The sequence below is a fragment of the Gymnoscopelus braueri genome (assembly GCF_963280865.1).
Source record: "Gymnoscopelus braueri genome assembly, chromosome: 14".
Lineage (NCBI taxonomy): Eukaryota > Metazoa > Chordata > Actinopteri > Myctophiformes > Myctophidae > Gymnoscopelus > Gymnoscopelus braueri.
The window spans coordinates 4,894,339-4,917,899 of record NC_137619.1 but is presented as its reverse complement, the minus strand read 5'-3'; the positions used below and the strand labels follow the sequence as shown (position 1 = coordinate 4,917,899).

Here is a 23,561-nt window from a genome sequence, read left to right as displayed (position 1 = left end):
TATATATTTTTTAAAGCGAACAAACTAAAGATTTGCACAAATGTTCAAGATTTAAAAAAAATGAAAATAAAAGCAGATCTACAAGCTCATAGCACGGCACTCAGTGCCACGCTATGAGCTTGTAGATCTGCTATTTTTTAATATGCCAAAGTAATCTAAAAATGACACAGATGAGTTCCCGGTCTTCATGTTTTAACCATGGATCTGTAACTGCTCCTCCTTCATGCTGCTCCTTGTCCGTTTCACTGAACTTTAACTACATCTTGAATAACAGACCAAATATTTGCCACAACATATTGATATAAAGATGGTTTTTATTAGTGTTACATACAGTAGCAACATAAACGGTCTGTTATTGAGAAAAAAAACACATTTTGACCAATCAATTCTACAAAGACCTGTATAATCATGTACCAATAAAATAATATACATGCACTATTAAACATGGATTCATTCCTCAGTACAATAGAATAAAGTGCACATTAACTTCATGTCAATAATCAATGGAGTTCATTGCTTCATGTATTGCCTTTTGATGGATTGTTTATTGCAAGATAAGACATGTGGTGTTAAAAGTTTGTTCTAGAAAAAATGTCATTAAAAACAGCTTCTGATTCTGGTGAGGACGTTAACTGTAGTGCTAATCTACTCAAATTGATAAAAAGGTAGTCGAGTATTTTATACATTCATTTTTAAAGGGTTTGCGTTTACAGCCTAGCAAGCACCTTCTTCGCTAACATCCTAGCAAACCCAACCATTAACTTACACTAACATCCCCCCTCCCCAGCAAAGAGATTACTAGTTAGGAACCAAATGGAACCTTACAAGTCTAGAACTGACAGTGGAAAAAATGCAACAAAAAAAAATGGACCCTTATAAGTGTGTAACTCGGACAGAGTACAAATGCATCAAAATACATAGTCAGAGTTATGGGCGTCTGTGGTCTAAAGCAGCAATTCTCAGCCTGTGGGCCACGGGGCCCAGTGTGGGCCACGGGGCCCAGTGTGGGCCACGGGGCCCAGTGTGGGCCACGGGGTCCCACTGGTTATTTGTCCGTTCTGGACCGAAGTCGTCTCTTCAGCTCATCAGCGTCTCTCTCCTGTACTTCACTGGTGATGATCTGGAGGAGGACATTCATCTGTTAGTGTGTGAGTCAGGGGCGTGCTGGGACCAAAATTCAGCTCTGGGATTTTCCGAACCGGCCCACCGTTTTGTCAACGGGGGGGGGGCGTTTTAACCCAGCAACCCTATGTAAATTACGCCACTGCTGAAAAACGTCCCAGCCCAACAGTAACGTAACTAACTAGAAGGTACTGTTCCTGAAGAAACAGTGTGGGATCGCTAAGAATGTTGATGGTATTGAGTATTGATAGTGTTAGTAGAGTTAAAGGTTTGAAAGGTTTAAAGGTTTGAAAGGTTTTAAAGGTTCTAAAGCATTGAAAGGTTCAAAAGGTTTGAAAGGTTTAAGAGGTTTGAAAGGTTTAAGAGGTTCTAAAGGTTCTAAAGGTTCTAAAGGATCTAAAGGTTCTAAAGGTTCTAAAGGTTCTAAAGGTTCTAAAGGTTCTAAAGGTTCTAAAGGTTTGAAAGGTTTGAAAGGTTTGAAAGGTTTGAAAGGTTTGAAAGGTTCTAAAGGTTTGAAAGATGTAAAAGGTTCTAAAGGTTCTAAAGGTTCTAAAGGTTTGAAAGATGTGAAAGGTTTGAAAGGTTTGAAAGGTTCTAAAGGTTCAAAAGGTTTAAAAGTACAAATTATTAAAAGAATTCTAATGGTAGCCAATATGTCCTAAGTAGGCTGAACGTTATAGAGTTGGAACGGAGTTTCTAGCTAAAAGTATGAATTTCTCCATTGAAAGGAATGGGAGTTTTTTAGAAGTAAAAAGTGAAATATCTCTAAAAGTACAAATGATTTCAAAAATTCAAATGGTAGCCGATATGTCCTAAGTAGGCCGAACGTTGTAGAGTTGGAATGGAGTTTGTAGCTAAAAGTATGAAGGACTAGTTAGCCGCCAAAAAACGGGCGGAAGATATAATAAATAGTGGCAATAACATTAGTGTGATCGCTTTAGCGATCCCACAATAATTGGGCCGCGCGACCCGGAAATTACCGTAATAATCCTAAAACGGGAGCAAAAAATTTTTTTATAAAAAAAAACATTTTTTTTTTTTTTGGTGGCCCACCGGCCGTCTGGCGGCCCGTAAATGGCGCGGCCGTTCTGGAATTTTCCCAAATTTCCCAGTGGCCAGCACGTCCCTGGTGTGAGTGTGAGAGAGTGAGAGAGTGAGAGAGTGAGAGAGTGAGAGAGTGAGAGAGTGAGAGAGTGAGAGAGAGAGAGAGAGAGAGAGAGAGAGAGAGAGAGAGTGAGAGTGAGAGAGAGAGAGAGTGTGTGTGTGTGTGTGTGTGTGTGTGTGTGTGCACACGTGTGTGTGTGTGTGCACGCGCGTGCGTGTGTGTGTTCTCAGATAATGAAGAATGAATCACAGAATGACTAAATCTCAAATAAAAACCATCATTTAATAGGATGATTAACATGATTAAAGGTACTTGTTTTTATCAAATAAGACATTTTAATCAATCTGTTGATACAATATAACTACGGTTGACCTGGAAAATATTCAAGGACCTGCAAATCTGTTTTATTGGCAAAACTGTCAACTGTATGAAATGAAAAACATCAAATCAAATACATTATAGCTACTTTTATGTGAATGTGTGTGCGTGTGTGTGTGTGTGTATGTGTACCGTGTGTGAGTTGAAGTCCATAGGCGAGGAGATTTGAGGTCTGTAAACTTTCTTCTTGGATTTCTTTGCCAAAGGCGACGACGACGATGGCTCCGTGTCGCCTTCACCTCGACCGCTGACGAAACTCATCATCTTCTTCGCTGCAGAGGGACGAAGAAGACACACAGAACAGTTAAATCCCCTGTGTCATCTGAGCACCAGTTTTGATTTCGTCGACTAAAACTATGTCTGTCGACTATACCTTTTTTCACTTACGAAAACTAAATAAAGACTAAGCTATGATGACTAAAACTATGGCTAAATATACTGACAATGAAATGAAGGTGAGTTAATGCACACACACGTGTGAATGGGCCCGACCAGCATTATGAAATTAAATATAATTTTTTGCCCAAGGAATGCAAGCTTAAGAAAGATAGGATCATAGAATGCAGATGTGAAAAAAAAAAAAAAAAAAAGATTAGTTTTTCTTTGTTCATTTGTGTCCGTGCTGTTATGGCTTCTGACACCCGTTTGATCTTTCCCTTTTCAGCAGTATTCTGTCATTGTAGCTACCTATGTTCAGTTGTAATTATTTCCATGAACAGACGGCAAAGAGGATAAATTAACTCCATTGCCCGGGCTGACTAGTGCTGGCTTTTGTTTTGCTTAAAGGGATAGTTCACCCAAAACAATATTTCTATGGATTAGTCACCCCATGGATATTTTTTCGTTTTTGTCGCATTCCTAAGCCTATAATTTGATGACCATGCTGGTGCATGCTTTTGCTCAAAGGACTGGTGAAACGACGTGGTGCCGCGTGAGGCGAGCACTACACCCCCCTTGGCCTCATCTAATCACTTAAAAATGTACTTCGCTGACTGGGGTTCCCCAGGGGTCTACATTTAGTCACCTCCTTTTTTTCCACCCGCTCTGCACCAAACCACTTCAGACCGGAAATGACTGGTCTTATTTCTGAGCTGTCAAACGGTCACCTGCTGCACGTCTCTCTCCATGACAACGGCATTACCTTTACTTCCCAGCAGAGTAGGGGAACTTTGTAAGAATCCTCCTATCTTCTGTAGAGTGCCTTCCTTTCTGCTGTGAGGGTCTGCAGATCTCTACAACACAACACAACACAACACAACACAACACAACACAACACACAGGAGGGTTAGAGAGAATTACGAGTGTGTGTTTGAATCAGTGGTGGAAAAAGTACTCAAATTCTTTACTTAAGTAAAAGTACCAATACTGCAATATAGAAATACTCTGTTGCAAGTAAAAGTCGAGAAAAAAAAAAGTACTTTAGTAAAAGTACAAAAGTTTTGGCATCAAAATGTACTTAAAGGTAGGGTAAGTGATATTTTTGGGTTAAAACAAAAAGTATTTTTTTTAAAGGTTTAAGCACTATATTCTGATAGTAATCATTGCTATAGAGTGTTTGTTCACTAACAGGAGTCTCCCCGTCTCTCCAGCTCTTTAATAAACAGAAAATACATGTTCTGGTAGGTGTCAAAATCTCAGCCAATCAGGAGAAAGTACCCATTTTTAAGCTTTATTTTTTATAGTGTTCCAGTTCTAATTTTGCCTGCTCATTTCTTCACTTCCAATTTCCCTTGTTTAATCTGTATCCTGATTGAGTTCTCTATCCTGATTGGATAAAATTGGAAATGAAACTGAAACGAAAATGCATTTTCTGTTTTATAGAGAGCTGGAGAGACGTGGAGACTCTTTATATGGACAGGACACTCTATAGTAACGAGCACTATCAGAACATAGACCCATTTTGCAATTATTTGAATAATTGCAAATCACTTACCCTACCTTTAAAGTACCAAAAGTAAAAGTACTAAAATATTTGAAAATAGCTGATCTACAAGCTCACAAGCTTGTAGATCTGCTATTTTCAAATAGCCTAGGTATAAAATAGGGCTAAAGTGGTTAATGTATGTTTTATAATGTAATAATTTATACCTGCAAAGTAACTAGTAACTAAAGTTTTCAAATAATTGTAGTGGAATAAAAGTACAATATTTGCCTCTGAGATGTAGTGGAGTAGAAGTAAAAGTATTGGAAATTGGAAATCAGGGATTAAAGCCAGAAAAAATCCCAAGACTGAAAAGGATTTTTAGATGGGGGGGGGGGGTGCCTGAAAATCATTGTCAGACCGGGGGGGGGGACGTTGTGAAAGGGGAAACCCCCGAACCTTGCATCGGTTTATAGTGATGGGCCGATACCACATTTCTTCAATTCGATACCGATATTTTTGGGGGCGATTTTCCGATACCGATACCGGAACCGGAAACAGAATCAAACCGGAAACGGGACCGGAAATTGCCATACCGGAACCGGAAATTGCGATAAACCGGAAACGGAAGTACCGGAACCGGAAATTGAGATAAACCGGAAGTACATGAAAAAGTATCGTTTTTTTTAAGTATCGATACCAAACGATATTCAGACAATCGATCGATATATCGAAACAAGTATCGATATGCCCATCACTATAATTTACCCCTGTCCTAGAATAAGACAGGGACAGGGCTGCCAACTTTCAGAAATTTCTAAGAGTGAGACTTTAACTGTCGGGCGGCAAATTTTTTTTTAATAAATAATAAAGGCTGGTATTATAATATGTTACTCTCTACCTCCCCCTACAGACTGGTATTATACTATGTTACTCTCTACCTCCCCCTACAGGCTGGTATTATAATATGTTACTCTCTACCTCCCCCTACAGGCTGGTATTATAATATGTTACTCTCTACCTCCCCCTACAGGCTGGTATTATAATATGTTACTCTCTACCTCCCTCTACAGGCTGGTATTATAATATGTTACTCTCTACCTCCCCCTACAGACTGGTATTATACTATGTTACTCTCTACCTCCCCCTACAGGCTGGTATTATAATATGTTACTCTCTATCTCCCCCTACAGGCTGGTATTATAATATGTTACTCTCTACCTCCCTCTACAGGCTGGTATTATAATATGTTACTCTCTACCTCCCCCTACAGACTGGTATTATACTATGTTACTCTCTACCTCCCCCTACAGGCTGGTATTATAATATGTTACTCTCTACCTCCCCCTACAGGCTGGTATTATAATATGTTACTCTCTACCTCCCCCTACAGGCTGGTATTATAATATGTTACTCTCTACTTCCCTCTACAGGCTGGTATTATAATATGTTACTCTCTACCTCCCCCTACAGACTGGTATTATACTATGTTACTCTCTACCTCCCCCTACAGGCTGGTATTATAATATGTTACTCTCTATCTCCCCCTACAGGCTGGTATTATAATATGTTACTCTCTACCTCCCTCTACAGGCTGGTATTATAATAAGTTACTCTCTACCTCCCCCTACAGACTGGTATTATACTATGTTACTCTCTACCTCCCCCTACAGGCTGGTATTATAATATGTTACTCTCTACCTCCCCCTACAGGCTGGTATTATAATGTGACTCTCTACCTCCCCCTACAGGCTGGTATTATAATGTTACACTCTACCTCCCCTTACAGGCTGGTATTATAATGTTACTCTCTACCTCCCCCTACAGGCTGGTATTATAATTTTACTCTCTACCTCCCCTTACAGGCTGGTATTATAATGTTACTCTCTACCTCCCCCTACAGGCTGGTATTATAATGTGACTCTCTACCTCCCCCTACAGGCTGGTAGGGCCTGTAATAAAGGCCAATCAAAAAGAAGGCCATCAAATAAAACGAAGATTTTTTTAAGTCCACGGAAATAATGAATTTAACTTGAAGGTTAAGGATGATTTAATTGTAATATAGTACAAGAATAGTGTAACTACTGTATCTGTAAAATATAACCCATTTATTTCATAAAATTATGTATTGGGTTATAGCCTATTTGTCTCAATATTTGTCACATTCAGCCCTGGACTTCACTAGGGGTCACATTAATCACATTAGAATCACAGATTAGAGATTTTCTGTATTTTCCCCTATTTTCTGTATTTTTCACTATTTAAAATATATAGTATTTCTTAATTTTTAATAATTATAGCTCGTAGATTGGCTTTTTTCACCATTAGAAATTGTTTTAAAATAAAAGGTAAACAGTTTTCCCAACCGACAGAGAGTCAGAGACAATATTTTGCCTATATATGGTTCTGTATTAGTGTATGAGTCAGTTTTAGCAGATTTCATTCTAATTGGCTACTGTAGACTGCCTATGAATTTCATGGGCCTGGGTAGGGCCACCTGGCCTGGCGGATATCTGCCCTGTTGCGCAGCAGCACGTCAGCAAGTGAAGGAAATGAATAAATACAAATAAACATAATGTTTTGATGGATAAATGCAAATGATTAAATCATATATATATCTTCGCTGTCAGGCCGAAACCTTGTATTTCCATATTTCAACTTTATGTTTTTTCATAAATGAATGCCTTACTTCAGCGGTTCTCAAACTGGGGTCCGGGGACCCCCAGGGGTCCTTGAGGAGTTACATGACTTTAACTATGAGAGTGTTCCATTTGTACACTCTCAGAGTTAGGATTTCTTAGTATAGATTGGGGTCCCAGAGATAGCAAAGAGGTATCACATGGGGGTCCGTGGCCGAATGCTTATTAAACTGGGGGTCCATGAAATTAAAAAGTATGGGAACCACTGCCCTACTTCATCATACAAGAGTGTCACACTATAAGAGTAAAAATAGCCGATCTACAAACTCCCAACATGCCGAGATATGATGTGTTGTGAGCTTGTAGATCAGCTATTTTCACAAATTACAATTTCCTATAGTATTGTTTGTTGATTACTTTTCATGCAGTAATGCTATTTTATATTTCATTTCTTCCTTCTTTTTTTTGTATTAAAAAGGTCTTTAAAAAAATTGTCACTTTACTGTCATCTGGGGACCCCCCCCAAACAAAAAAATTACGTGGGGACCCCCCTGGCCTTGTGGGTCCCGACACACAGGTTGAGAACCAGTGATTTGACTAACACTGCTAGTCACGGTTTGTTGTTAAAGTTTGCTGTCAATGACAGTCACATCAGAGCCTTCATTCACAACCAACGCCTCCATGATTTATGCTCGACTGACCGGTACGGCGCTACCACAGGTGGGAGTATAAACACAACAGTGCAATGCATGGTGGATAAACCTCCCCGCCTCCTGCCTTGAAAACCAATCATGATACCGTCACAAATGAAACACCGCCCAGAGTTTTGGCATTGACACCTGTATGGGTGATTTTTTTGTGAGTGACAAATAAATCCTTCCTCTCTGATTGGCAAACATAGCAATTGTTCCGCTGCTTATTTTAATGCAAGTGAACGTAAGCTAAGCATACGTTTATTGTCAATTACTGCTCCCTTCCCTGCAACAAATAATTATATCCTACCTGTTACGTGGTGTAATCCACTTTCGATTAAAAACAACAGTGTATTCCATTGTTCCTGTGATTTCATCGTTTGGACACTGCCACCATCCATACAGAGTAAAATCCATAACTTCAGCGGTAAATCCGTGCTACTTTAAGTCAGAATGAACGGAGCACAACTAACACAACTAACATTTCATGCCGTAAAAATAGCAGATCTACAAGCTCACAACGCGTCCCGTTCGTGATGCGTTGTGAGCGTTGGGAATGGAGCACTTAATGCATGCCGTAAACATAGCAGATCTACAAGCTCACAACGCGTACCGTTCGTGACCTGTTGTGAGCTTGTAGGTCTGCTATTTACCGCGCACGACACCGCCACACAGCTAAGTATATTGCTGAGGGCTAAACACGGTGTCGGGTTACAGGGGTTGTGACGCAGCACCAACGCAGCACTCTGAGCAGCTGATATTTATCGCTGGTGATGGATTATTTTTTAATTCTATGGGATGGTGGATGCTTTGTAATTTGGAGATCATTTTGAATAGCAAGTAGGCTACATTTTGATGACTTCGGTCATGTCATTGACACCGCGGGCATATACACATACCCCCCCACCCACTTTTTTTTTTTTTTTTGCAGATCTGCACAGATCTCATAAATGACCCCTAAAAAATCCTCACGACGGAAATCCGTCGCCACGACGGAGAACTTTAATCCATGGGAAATACTCCAGTAAAGTACAAATACTGTACCTCAAAATTGTACTTAAGTACAGTACTTAGTAAATGTACTTAGTTACTTTCCACAGTCACCACTGGTGTGAATCATAGAGCGTAGCATCACGCCATTGGTTTCTACAGGCCGTATATGAAGCCTATTTTGCAGTGATTTCAAATCCGCCATCTTTCTACATCCGTTTTTTATATATATAATATATATATATATATATATATATATATATATATATATATATATATTATATATATATTATATATATATATATATTATATATATATATATATATATATATATATATATATATATTATATATATATATATATATATATATATATATATATATATATATATATATAATATATATATATATAATATATATAATAATATATATATATATATATATATATATATATATATATATATATATATATATATATATATCTCCGCATTCAAAATGCAAACGGAAATTAATGCTATTGGCTGAAACCACAGCGAGGGCGGGTCTTCACTTGGTCATTCATTTTAAAATAAATGGGACCATAATTTACCAAAACGCATATCATGCCATTATCTATATATGTTTTAAACTATGGAGTTTCTACCCGACAGCAACCATATCCAGTCTAGAGAGAATCGGTGGATATGGAAATGGCCTGTGTGTGTGTGTGAGTTACCTGTTCCTGGTGTGTTGGTTTTGGAGTGTGTCTGGTTCTCGTATTCCTTTTGTTCTCAACATCTACCTCCTCCTGATGTGAGACACGCACGCACGCACGCGCACACGCACACGCACACGCACACGCACGCACACACACACACACACACACACACATTAACATGATCCTTCGCTGTAAGGGCACATGAGGAATCCAAACCACGGCAGGAAAAAGCCCCCCACAGCAAAACGGAGCCACTGGACCCCCTCTATCACTGCATAGACCACTGGACCCCCTCTATCACTGCATAGACCACTGGACCCCCTCTATCACTGCATAGACCACTGGACCCCCTCTATCACTGCATAGACCACTGGACCCCCTCTATCACTGCATAGACCACTGACTGTTTTCACACTACTGAGCCGAGAGCTTTTACATTTCAAAAACCCCCCGTTTGATATACATTATGGTCACGGACCCCCATTTGATAAGATTTGACTCTGGGACCCCCCCCAATATACACTGTAAAATATGCAGTGTTCATTTTACAAATGGAACTCTCAGAGTTACAGACCGTAAGGGTCCATTTGGTTCTATTTGTACACTCTCAGAGTTACAGACCGTAAGGGTCCATTTGGTTCTATTTGTACACTCTCAGAGTTACAGACCCATAAAAGGTCCATTTGGTTCCGTTTGCACAGTCTCTGTACACAGATCATGGTGTCATTTTAGTTGATACAATTCATCATCAGTCAGAAACATTTAAACATTTTGTCTAAAAACATTTAAAAATGTAATTATTCTGCTGACATTTTTTATCTATTCATGATTATTCAGAATAATGGATGATTACTATGAATATGTAATGAGTTATGGTTTATTATGATCATGGGGTAATGCCGAGTTATGGTTTATTATGAATATGGAGGTACGGTGGTCGACTTATAGTTGATGATGATTATGGAGGTATTGTGGAGATATGATTATGATCATGGCTAGGACTGTCACTATTACAAATGTAAGTTGACTTGATTAAAAGTCACTCAAATAATTACGATTAACAATTTAATTGTGTGTTTGGCATTGAACACTGGAACATGAATACAAAAATAATTCTGTTGTCTTAATAAAAAAATGCACAGGGCAGATATGACAAATTACTTAAATATACAAATACATTGACCCATTTAACAACCCATTGATACCTGGAACGCATCTGTGTCACTTTAGATTTCTTTAGGCTATTCAAAAATAGCAGATATACAAGCTCATAGCGCGGCACCGAGTGCCGCGCTATGAACTTGTAGATCTGCTATTTTTGAAAAATCGTGAAAAAAAATATGTTTAGATTTTTTTTCCAAAAACTGTTAGGATTTAGATTTTTTTTAAAGAATCGCCTCAGGTCTTAAAGGGTTAATAATGTTACATATATATATACGAAATAGCCAACCTACAAGTTTACAAGGCGTCACTTCGTGACGCCTTGTAAACTTGTAGATCTGCCATTTCTGCTTTTTTTTTTTTAAATGAAAATGTTGAAAATGCATTTTTCAACATTTTTCAACATGGAAAAGATTATGCAAAAATTATTGTGATTATCTCAAATAATTGCGATTAAAAGATTATGTAATAATTGTGACAGGCTGAATTACGGAGGTAATGTGGAGATATGATTATGGAGGTAATGTGGCGTTATGATTGAATACGGTTATAGATAAAACACAATACCTCTGGAGTCACTTTCCTTTTAGTCAGCCTCAAACTTTTGCTCTTGGAAAAAGAACCAACAGTCAAGGTTAGAAAACAAGAAAAAAAATAACGTTTATTTTTAATAAGTTCACATTTCTGTTTATGTCCTGCAGTTGTTTTAAAAAAGATCTATTTAAATAATTACGAGTGTGTGTTAAAAACATTAACGAGTCAATAACTATAAAACAACACTATAAAACAAACTGGTGAGGATGGGCTGATGAGATTTCCTGACGGACTAAGTGGAACCAGAGCCACATCATCACAGCAGATCTACAAGTTCAAATCTACACATCACAGCACTGCTGCACAACGGCTCACACTACTACAGTCTGGTGTCATTTGAAACCATTCAATTCCGGGAACGCAACAGTGTCATTTTGAGATTTATTTGGCCATTCAAAAAATAGCAGATCTACAAGCTCATAGCACAACACCGAGTGCGCACTATGAGCTTGTAGATCTGCTTTTTTTTGGGTGGGTGGGGGGGATAATTTTTTGCAAATCTTTGAATATATATATTTTTAAAGCAAACATTTGTAACTCAAATCTTTGCTTCGGGGGGGGGGGGACAATATTTTACGAATGTTGGCTTTAAAAGAAATACGTATTCAAAGATTTGCACACATTTTCACAATTCTTCTAAAATAGCAGATCTGCAAGCTCGTATATCAAGGAGCTTGTATATCTGCTATTTTTGGAATAGCCAAAGAACTCTAAAATGTCACAGACAGATGTGTTTCCCGGATGGGTTTAAGCGCGAAACTCTCCATTTTATTTCAGGGGGTCTTCAATGTTTTTTCAGGGCAAAGGACCCGCTAGATGAGAGAGACATATTGTATACAATTGTGTCACTGATTAAACCATTTCATACTTTTCATATCTAGCTTCATACAGTAGACTCAGACTTCCGGTATGAGACACAAAGGAGACTCTTTGTCCATGAATTCAAGTCTCCATGGGGTGAAATACCCCTTTAATGTGTATTTTCACCTTTCACTCTTGTGCTTGGTCTTTTTCCCCCTCTTTACAAAAAAAACCTTGTTGCCGAAAATAGCCGTTCTGTATGATGGGTTGTGAGCTTGTAGATCAGCTATTTTTGGCTAAAGTGCTTCTCAGAATAGGGATGCTAGGGGTGGTTAATGTAAAAATAATTAAAATAAAAATCACACCCTGTGTGAAGTGGGCGGTGTCTTGCTAGCTAATCACAATACTGAATGGAGTCAACCAATCGTGTACAAAAAATAAATACATTTATTGAAACACTCTTTATGATGGAAGAAACCATAACTTGAAAAAAACAAATGTATGTTTTTTTTTAAGTTATGGTTTCTTATATAGGGCTATGCACATGTGTCATGTGACACTGGCCAATCACAGTCCTGAATAGATTGTGATTGGCCAATCACGGTGCAGGGTTAGGCGGGGTACATTTTTGGCCAATCACAGCGCAGGATAATTGTACACATTTCCAAACCTCACTTATAGGGCCCAAAAAAATAAATCCTATCACACAAAGATTTGGCAGCCCCTTGTAGAAACTCCCCTGTTGAAGACCCCTGATCTATTTTATTTATTTCTTAGTGTGTGTGTGTGTGTGTGTGTGTGTGTGTGTGTGTGTGTGTGTGTGTGTGTGTGTGTGTGTGTGTGTGCGCTAGGGCTGGAATATTGAATATTCCTCGAATATGGGGAAAATATGTATATTCGAATATGAACATTTATATTCGAATATAATTTAAAAATAAATGAATAAAAAATGTTTATTTGACAGGGACAATACAAAAAACAATGTATCAAGTTATAAAAACAAACAAAAGATATGTATATATAAATATATGTATTTTTTAAATAATATATTTGTATGTAATAATATTCGAATATATTCGAATATCTGCCAATTTTTAAGACCAATATTTGAATATCATTTCTGAGGAAAGTTGACAGCCCTAGTGTGCGTGTGCGTGCGTGTGTGCGCGCTCACAGCTCACCTGCCACATGTCTCCACTCTTCCTCTTGCGGGTGGAGCGTGTGATCTTGACGGTCGTGACCCCTTCCTCTCCCTGGCGTCTCAGAGCCATGCGGTTGGGCGTCAGCGGGCTGAAGGAGATCTCCACCTCAGGCTTGGGGAAGCGGCTGTGGCGTCCGTTCTCCGTGGAGATCTGTGACGAGTCCAGGACCAGCGAACAGCCGGCCGAACCCTGCTGCAGCAAACCCCAGACACATGCTGTTAGGTACAGTTAGGTCACACTCACAATTATCACATCATCGCCTAATCGCCATTATTTGAGATAATCACAATTATGTTTGCATAATCGTTTCCATGTTGAAAATAGCCGATTGCCAAGCTACCTACCTACCTACCTACCTACCTACCTACATACATATATATATATTCAAAGATTTGCACACATTTTCACGATATTTGAATAGCCAAAGTATACAATAATGATTTAAGTGGTTGCACAGATGAGTTCCCGGTTTGAACCCATTTAGACCTGAGGCCGATTCTAAAAACGTCTTCTAAATCCTGACCTAGGTTTTCTGAAAAATATTTATTCCAAAATGACAAAAAATGTATGTTTGCTATATACTGTACATAGCAACAGGAACCCCAAAAGGGGTTCCCGCCCTGAAAGGTATAGTTACAAATAGGGGTTCCCGCCCAAAATCAAGGTCAATGCGTTAATCACTTCATGCAGGGTTCCATATGGCTACACTTGATCTATCGAAAAAATGTGTGTAATCTCTTTGTTCATGTTAAAGTGTGTAGGAAGCCTTCCATCCTAATCTTACCTGACTTACTGCAGATACTCTCTGCTCTTTCACGTGGCTGACCTCCATGTTGGATTTATCTTTCACGTGGCTGACCTCCATGTTGGATTTATGACGATCAGACGCAGTCTGCCACGGAGAGACACAATTAATAACTGTTAATTAATAATGCTAATTGATAGTAAACAGGCTATCATGGGGCTGGGCGGTACAAAAGTATCAGTGTAAGCCAAGGTATTATTTAAACAATAATGACAGCAACCATTTCAACAAAACGTTATCACGTCGTTCAGCGCAAACGGAGATGCAGCAGAACACTGCACGTCCTCTACGAGTGTCGTTTTGCTCCACAACACGTCACAGCGTGTTGAGAGGTTGCAGACAGGCTATTTTCGGCAAAGAAGTTTTGGTGTACATACAGTAGGTGGCCAGTGACTTTGACCAGTTTCACTTTCAAAACCTTTGCATCGTGCATGTGACACAGACGGAATGCGATGCGTTTTGTTGATATAACATGTTTGTAGAGTTCTAGCCACAAATCCACCATTTAACTTCCACAATCCACATTATTATCAAAACCAGTGGTGTTGTGTGCCGCATTCTGTTTGTGTGACATGCACGATGCAAAGGTTTTGAAAGTTAAACTGGTCAAAGTCACTGGCCACCAGTGGTGGAAAAAGTACTCAAATGTTTTATTTAAGTAAAAGTATCAATACTGCAATGTAGAAGTATTTTGTTACAAGTAAAAGTCCGGAATTCGAAATTTACTTGAGTAAAAGTACAAAAGTATTGGTATCAAAATGTACTTAAAGTACCAAAAGTAAAAGTACTAAATATTTGAAAACAGCAGATCTACAAGCTCACAACGCGTCGCGATGCGACGCGTTGTGAGCTTGTAGATCTGCTGTTTTCAAATAGCCTCGGTATAAAATAGGGCTAAAGTGGTTAATGTATGTTTTATAATATCATAATTGATATCTGAAAAGTAACTAGTAACTAAAGTTTTCAAGTAATTGTAGTGGAGTAAAAGTACAATATTTGCCTCTGAGATGTAGTGGAGTAGAAGTAAAAGTATTGGAAATTGGAAATACTCAAGTAAAGTACAAATACCTCAAAACTGTACTTAAGTACAGTACTTAAGTAAATGTACTTAGTTACTTTCCACCACTGCTGGCCACCTACTGTAGTACCACTTCTAATACTGTTGGTCACTGGGAGCTGACCAGTACAACCACAGTCTTCTAGTGGAAGCTGTCCATTGCAACCATAGTCTTTTATGTATTTTTACAATGGCAGTGCACAAAATGTGATTATGTCCTTCCTTATGCCCATTTACAACATTATCTTCATATAATTAACCCATTTTTCTTTTTGTAACTATACCTTTTTCAGTACGGGAACCCCTTTTGGGGTTTTGCAATTTTTTGCATAAATATTTGAGGTTTTTCAGAAAACTTGAGTCAGGATTTAGAAGGCGTTTTTAGAATGGGTTAAACATACACCATTCTATAGTGTCCCCTGTACTCAACAGGACCATGGTTCAATCTCTGCTGTTCAATAGAATCAGCTATTTTTTCTATTTGAGAATTGGAATCCAGAATTATTTTTTTTGTATTTTTTAATTGGAATCCTGAAAAGTAACCTTTATGCTTAAACATTCTTTCATTTCAAATGCATTTAGTTATACTTAAGTTAAACTTTAGGAACTTAAATACAACTACATTGGAAAAAAAGGTAATTAAACTAATAATATAGACTGAAGTAATTAAAGCGGGTCATGGTTGCATTTTTGGAATTGTAACAGCTGAAATCAATAATATATCACTACGCTGATATTAACCTGCATGAAGTGAAGGTGACGTTTAAGCAATATTACACGAGAGGGTGTGCTTTACCGTCATTATTGGCACGCCTGTGATGCGGTCAGGAACGAGGCGAAGCCGAGTTCCGCCTCCGCATCACAGAAGTGACAATAATGTAAGGTAAAGCACACCCTCGAGTGTAATATTGCGATTATACAACAGTTACCAACAAAACGCATCCAAATGTATTCATATTGTGGAGCAATTCATAATAACAATGTTTCGCTATTATCCATTTCCCTGTAAAGAGGAGTTTTTCACTGAGACATTAAATAGTCCCTGTAGCAGCGCAATGAGCCTGAGGCACCGTCTCATCAAGAGTGACAGCTGAGCTATCAATACTTGCGCAGTGGAATGAATTCCAGTAGGCTATATGCTCCGTCGTACGACCGTGTCACTTGGCCAAAATAACTGATCTACAAGCTGACAACGCGTCGCGATGGCGACACGTTGTGAACTTGTAGATCTGCTATTTTCGCTGTGCGATACCTTCGTACGATAAAGTATAACATACACTGGACTGTTAACGAAATGGGAGTAATTTTACTTTAACACAGGAGGATATTTATAACCTTCTAACCATTGATCAACCGTAAGTCCACCAAATAAGTCAAAATTAACAACATAGTCCATTTTGCAAAGCTGTTTGTTCTCCGGTGGCGGCGGTGGGTCAGGCTACTGTCTGTTTGTTTTCCTACCGTGGGACAGCGTGACTTCACAGCACAGCTGTGCCATATATGGTCTAATCAGGTGCGGACTGCAGTGCGGAGTGATTTATTAATGTGATGCGGCCCGTGCTATGATGCTGGTTTGAAGCACGGCTACACAGCTATTTCAGCCAATCAGATTGCTTGGTCGGAACTACCTGTTGTATAATAAACTTTAACATCTCCTCTCTCTGATGAAGAAGTATTCACACAGGCTTACTGTGTTACAGAGCAGGCAGACAGGTCATTCAGACAGACAGACAGACAGACCTGTAGTGTTGTAGCGCAGACAGACAGCTCCTGGATGGTCTTGTCTTTCTCAGCGTTGGCAGACACCAGTTTCCTCAGCTGGACCTCCAGAGCCGAAACCAGAGTGTCTCTGTCCTGTCTCCATCTGGACAGATCCTCGTCTTTCTGAGACAGCTGGGAGGACAGGGTGTCCTACACACACACACACACACACACACACACAGGAATAAAGCAAATTAAAATCCAGGGTTCCGACACATTTTTACCAATGAATTTCCAAAACTTTTCCAGAATATTTAACCCAATTTCCAGGCCTATATAACAATCATTCAGCGCAATACTGAGTCTGTTACTCCTATGTGCAATGTCCAAAGACAGGCAGTGTAGCAAAAATAAACCATACGTTATAATTCCATTCCAAATTTCGTGCCAAATGTAATAACTACACATCACGCTGCAGCACGTTGTGAGCTTGTAGATCTGTTCTTTTTGTCATGTCCGATATACATTAGGCTGCAATCACGCAGCCTGTTCGCCGAAAAACTACTTATGTTACATATTTCGTGTAATGTTATACATGTTTTGGAAAAGGTTTTTCATTAACAAAATCAATAGCCAAAAGCAACACATTTTTCCAGGACCCTGATAAATTCCAAAACCGTTTCCAGGACTGGAAAAGTTTTTTTCTAATTTCAAAATATTTCCAGGAATTCCATGACAGTGGGACCCTGAACATTTTACGACTGAAAAATACATTTATGATCTTTTGCCATATCATTCATGAACCACATGGACCTCTCATGTCTAGGAAAGGTCTGCTTTCTGTTAGGGATGCCAGAAACTGATCCGAAACTATTTTGAATATCCTAACTGCCCCGGAGAAGATTGTTCGACCCAAGTTTTTGTTGGCATCCCTCGATCTTACCAGTTACTTTACTGGGAGGATCATCATCTTACCAGTTACTTTACTGGGATTATCATCTTACCAGTTACTTTACTGGGAGGATCATCATCTTACCAGTTACTTTACTGGGAGGATCATCATCTTACCAGTTACTTTACTGGGAGGATCATCATCTTACCAGTTACTTTACTGGGAGGATCATCATCTTACCAGTTACTTTACTGGGAGGATCATCATCTTACCAGTTAGTTTACTGGGAGGATCATCATCTTACCAGTTACTTTACTGGGATCATCATCTTATCAGTAGGCCTGTCATTATTACATAATTGCGTAATCACAATTATTTGAGATAATTGCAATAATCTTTTGCATAATTTCCAGGTTAAAAATATTCACATATTTTCCACAGATATTAAATATATTTTCCACTGGATCTCTTCTCCACTAGATCCCTCACTAACATTTTAGTCTAGTTTGTATTTGTTGATGAAATTGTCAATATATTTAGTCTTAGTTTCAGTCGTCATAGCTTAGTTTTTATTTAGTTTTTGTCAGTGAAAAAAAGGTAGTCAGACATTTTTCGTCATAGTTTTACTCACCAGCTCTCTCTGCTGTCGCTCTTTGAGCTCGATGAACTTCCTCATCTCCTGGTTCCTCTTGTCCTCGGCCTCTTTAGCCTGGCCAATCAGAAGCATCTTCTCATCCAGCCACTTCCTGCGCTCTGCCTGGTGCTTCTCCGTACACACCTAACACACACACACACACACACACACACACACAACACCCATGTTATAAATGACATTTACATTTTTTGGGGCTTTTTTTAACCATAAGCCGAAAAATAGCAGATCTACAAGCTCACAACGTGTCACGCTGTTAGCTTGTAGATCGGCTATTTTTTGGGGTGCACGACACCAGCGCGAAACTACGTATAAATCAGGAATAACTGTAATGCCAACCCCTAAACTTTATGTCTCATTCTAACCCTAAACCCAACTTGAATCTTTTCCCAATTCTAAACCCATCTCTAAAAGTCATAAAACCACCATTGAGGACCAGGAGAATGAGGACCAGGAGAATGGTTCCTCACCATGTCTATTTCTGAAATTCTACTATTCTTGTGGGGACATTTGGTCCTCAAAAGCAGGGGTCTTCAACGTTTTCAGGCCAAGGACCCCCTAGCTGAGAGAGATGAAGCAGGGACCCCCTCTATAATGTATACAGTTGTGTTTCAGATCATATATTTTTTTGTTCACTTGGTCTTCTCTTTTTTCCCTCTACACCAAGCCTCTTTGCCAAAAATAGCCGATCTACAAGCTCGTAGATCTGCTATTTTTGGTTCTCCTCAGAAAAGGGATGCTAGGGTTCAAGTGGTTAAGGTAAAAAAAGAAAAATCATATCACACAAAGATTTGGCGGACCCCCTGTAGTAACTCTGAGGACCCCCTAGGGGTCCCGGACCCCCTGTTCAAAAGTATAGCTAAACACACAAACACACACACACACTCTTATGTTTTACACTGATTGTCACAATACACATTCAAAATCACGTAACTTCTGTTGTTGTTGAAAGAACAACCATTGTCCTACAATGACGTCATGCTAATCATCACTATTAGTTCTGGCTCACAAGTTGAACATACAGCCTATGTCACACACTATACCACCATCTGGTGGACAGATTGAATCATTACATCTTGTCCCAAACAACTAAATAAGAACGGACCAAATCTAAATGAACGTAAACTAATCTAACCTGCACTAAACTAGACTAATCTTAACTAAACAAATGTAATCTAACGCAACTAATATGTACAAACTACTCCAATCTAAACTAATATAAACCATCTAATATAATTATTCAATGTGGTCCCCGCTCTTTTTCAGTCACTGTCTATTTGCGTGACAATTTCACCCACTCTAGGAGCTGTTGGTTGTAGCGCTCAGGGAGCACATTTAGGGGTTAAATGTCTTTCTTGGCTTCCCAGGCGGGCTCTCTAACCATCCTACACTAATATAACTCAGTGCAATGTATTCTAATCTTATTCAATTAAATGTATAACAATCAAATGAATCGTAGTTATTCAAGCTAAGGTTCTCTAATTCAGAATCACACTAAAAGCCGTTAGCTCCATTACCTTCAGGTTCTCCTGAGCTTGAGCGGCACCCTGTTTGAGCTCATCCTGTGATTGGCTGTCCGTGCGAGTGGGCGGGTCTTGTGGATCATGTAACCTCCCCTTTAGTCTCTCCACCTCTGGGGAAACATGAAGGAAGGACAAACTATTAAAAAATAAACTGACTTTTTTCCCGGTGTTTCGCCCAGGTGGGCAGTGTTTTGAGGTTAAGGTTGGGCATAGTTTTTGTGAGTTTAAAGGGGTTAGGGTTTAGGCATATAACCTGGCAACCCATACAAATGCTTGGGAAACAGTGCTATAGTCAAGTGTATGGGTCTCACCATCAGTGAGCTCTTGTACTTGGTCCAGTCTTTCTTGTAGCTCTTGTTCCATCTGTTCCTGAGTGTCCTCTTGTTCCAACAAGACAGAACGCATGTTCTCCAACACACCCTCCTTAGCCCGCAGCTCTGACACACACACACACACACGTTAATTTTGCCGACTACAACTATGATGAAAAATGTTTGTCAACTACATTTTGTTGTACATTTTGTAAAACGTTTTTTCTGACAAAAACGAAATAAAAACTAAGCTATGATGACAACAAGAATTATGAGTAAATATACTGACAATTTCATCAACAAATAAAAACAAGACTAAAATGTCAGGGAGGGAATAGCGGAGAAGAGATCCAGTAGAACTAAGACATTTTAGCCCCAAAAAATAGCAGATCTACAAGCTCACAAAGCTTGTAGATCGGCTATTTTAGGCATGCAGTATAAATAAATATAAATCAGGCATTACAACACCATCACGGCCCCACCAAAACACATTTTAGTCGACTAAATCAACTGTAGATTTAAAATCATTTGATATTTAGTCAAAAACATTTTGACTAAAACATTTCAGAATGACTAAAATGTGACAAACTAAATGGAATTTGATTCAAAAGACTATGACAAAACCTATATAAAAAATGTGTCACTTGAACATCAACATACTGCTGATATCTGGACATTAAAACAACCATGCGCACACACACGCACACACACACACACACACACACACACACACACGTATTACCTTTGCTGAGCTCTTGGTGTTTCTGCATGTGGTCAGATTTGGAATCAGAGGCTTGGTTCTGTAGAAACAGGACATGAAGGGTTTGTATAGGAAGGGGGCGTGTCTGATAAAATGAATATCAAATATCTAAATACTGAATCAAGCAACTTAAAAACTGTCTGGGGTGTTCACAAAAGCCTGAGTAGACGATACAATAATGATAAAAAATTACATGTTTGAAAATAAAATATCCCTTTAACTCATTCACTGCCACAATTATTGCTGGCTGCGTTTGCCCACTGCCAGAGATTTTTCATTTAAAAAAAAAAGTACTCAGGAGCCGAGATACAGAATTTTTAAGTTTTAAGTTAACAAGGAAGTGGATGGGAGTGTAGATCTTTAAACAATCATATCTCCTTGGTCTTTGGGTCAAATTTGAAAAAAAAACTAAAAAAAAAAAAAAAAAAAAAAAAATTAATTTTTTTCAAAAAAAAAAATTTACGTTTTTTACGTCAGTGGCAGGATTGGTAAACGGGACAAATTACGTTTTTTACGTCAGTGGCAGTGAATGAGTTAAGAGCTTATGACTACATTCATTGGATCCATTGGAAAAACAGTTTTTTTTTCTCCACAATTTTCTGAAAAGTAGCGACGATATGATGCATTATGAATGTAATATTCTTACAGATTGTAGGTGTTGTATGGATGTTATTAATACCATATTCTTACAGATTGTAGGTGTGGTATGGATGTTATTAATACCATATTCTTACAGAGTGTAGGTGTTGTATGGTTCTGTCTCTGACAGACATATTCATATAATATTCTTACAGATTGTAGGTGTTGTATGGATGTTATTAATATCATATTCTTACAGATTGTAGGTGCTGTATGGTTCTGTCTCTTGCAGACAGATCGTTCTGGAGCTGTTTCTTGGTTTTCTCTGCGCTGCACAGCTGCTGTTTCACTTGTTTCTCTTCTTCTCTCATCGCTGAGATCTGTGAACAAACATAAATCAATAACTGAGATCTGTGCAACATAAATAACACAATAAATCAATAAACCTCCCAATGAATCAATCCACTAATGAAGACCACAGCACTTCAGTCAGTTAATTAATAAATGTGAATGAATCTTCACATTTATGGGGGTTCGAGGGGGTCCCCCCAGCAAAATGAGTTAATATAGCATCAAAATCAGTTTAACCACTTTAACACTATATACATTGGCTAGATGGATATAGCAGATCTACAAACTCACAGCTCGTCACAGTTTGTATATTTTTCCAAAAAATATAGGAGAAAAAATAGCAGTGACCATTTTGGAATATTTTTTAAAACATTTGAACACAAATCTCAAATTGGGGGGGGGGGGGGTACACAATCTTTTTCAGATGAGGGTACGTGGCCAAATACGGTACATATTAATTAATGTATGGGGTGCTTGATATGAAAACGTTTGAGAACCCCTGGGTTAAAACATGAGGTATTGAATCAGTTGGTGTTCGTACCTCTTTCTGGACCTGGAGGATCTGCTTCTTGGAGTCAGTCAGTTTGTCTCTGAGGTCTGTGGTGAGGTCTTCTTTCCTCTGGAGGTCCAGGCTCATGGTCTTCTCTCTGTCCTGATCCTGTTTGGAGGTCTGCTTCAGTCTGGGATTAAACCACACACACACAAACCGTTAGATAGATCATCTTGTTCTCTTTGCAGCATTGTGTAGAAAGATTATCAAATGTTGTATTAGTCTAATGGGTCCTGAATGAATTAAATGTAGTCTAAGTCAGGAGTCTTCAACAGGGGGTCAACAGGACACCTAGGGGGTCCTCAGAGTTACTCCAGGGGGTCCACCAAATCTTTGTGACAGAATAGAGATGCTAGGGTTCAAGTGGTTAATGTATGAAACGTATATCCTGAGGAACATTAGCTGAAAATAGCAGATCTACAAGCTCACAACGCCTTGCGCTGCGAGGCGATCTCCAAACTCTGCAAAGCGTTGCGAGCTTCTGCATGCAGCCACGTATACATCAGGCATTATGACACCATCAAGAAGTAATTGTATACTAATAATGTACATGTCCTGCTGTCTCTTCTTCAGCTCCAGGTCTTTATTAACTCTTTGACTGCCGCCGACGCGTTTTCGAGTCAATTGCTACTTGGTCCACTTGGCCGCCGACACGTTAGACATGTCGATAGCTTTTTACATTACATTACATTACAGTCATTTAGCAGACGCTTTTATCCAAAGCGACTTACAATAAGTGTATTCAACATAGGTAGGGAACGAAAACTACTAATCACCAGAAGTCTTTAGTGCATTTTCTGCAAAAACAAGCAACCAAGAGTATACCTAGCGCTAAGGTAAAAGTGCAATATATCAGCCACCTATTTCCTTAAACAGATGAGACAAAAATAGCTAAATCAAATGAGCATGAGCTAAAACAAATAAGTGTATCGACTAAACAAGATCCAATAAACAATACAGCAATAGAAAACAAGCGTTCGTACAACTAGTTAACAACAAGTTTAATTGTTTAATAAACGATCGCGCTGTTTTCTGTAACATCAGTCATCAGGTTCCTTTTCCACTCACTTTCCACTCACCCGGAGCGTCATCCGTTTCCTGTTTCCTGTTTTATCTTGAAAAAAAAATTTTCGAGCCGA

At 38.9% G+C, this 23,561-nt stretch overlaps 1 protein-coding gene across 1 annotated transcript in view; it reads right to left on the bottom strand.

Annotated features, from left to right (window-relative positions):
- Positions 1 to 357: 357 nt before the first annotated feature.
- kif20ba (kinesin family member 20Ba) overlaps positions 358 to 23,561 on the bottom strand; it is a 50,864-nt gene continuing 27,660 nt past the window's right edge. Inside the window, exons 24-36 of the mRNA XM_080449413.1 lie at positions 22,414 to 22,552; positions 21,779 to 21,901; positions 20,925 to 20,982; positions 20,183 to 20,308; positions 19,866 to 19,981; positions 18,328 to 18,474; positions 16,844 to 17,014; positions 14,026 to 14,133; positions 13,221 to 13,430; positions 9,502 to 9,573; positions 3,747 to 3,837; positions 2,738 to 2,877; positions 358 to 1,120 (exon numbers count right to left, since the gene is read on the bottom strand). Of these exons, the coding sequence (XP_080305539.1) occupies positions 1,046 to 1,120; positions 2,738 to 2,877; positions 3,747 to 3,837; positions 9,502 to 9,573; positions 13,221 to 13,430; positions 14,026 to 14,133; positions 16,844 to 17,014; positions 18,328 to 18,474; positions 19,866 to 19,981; positions 20,183 to 20,308; positions 20,925 to 20,982; positions 21,779 to 21,901; positions 22,414 to 22,552 (1,576 nt within the window). The 3' untranslated portion in view covers positions 358 to 1,045. The remainder of the gene's footprint in view (positions 1,121 to 2,737; positions 2,878 to 3,746; positions 3,838 to 9,501; positions 9,574 to 13,220; positions 13,431 to 14,025; positions 14,134 to 16,843; positions 17,015 to 18,327; positions 18,475 to 19,865; positions 19,982 to 20,182; positions 20,309 to 20,924; positions 20,983 to 21,778; positions 21,902 to 22,413; positions 22,553 to 23,561) is intronic.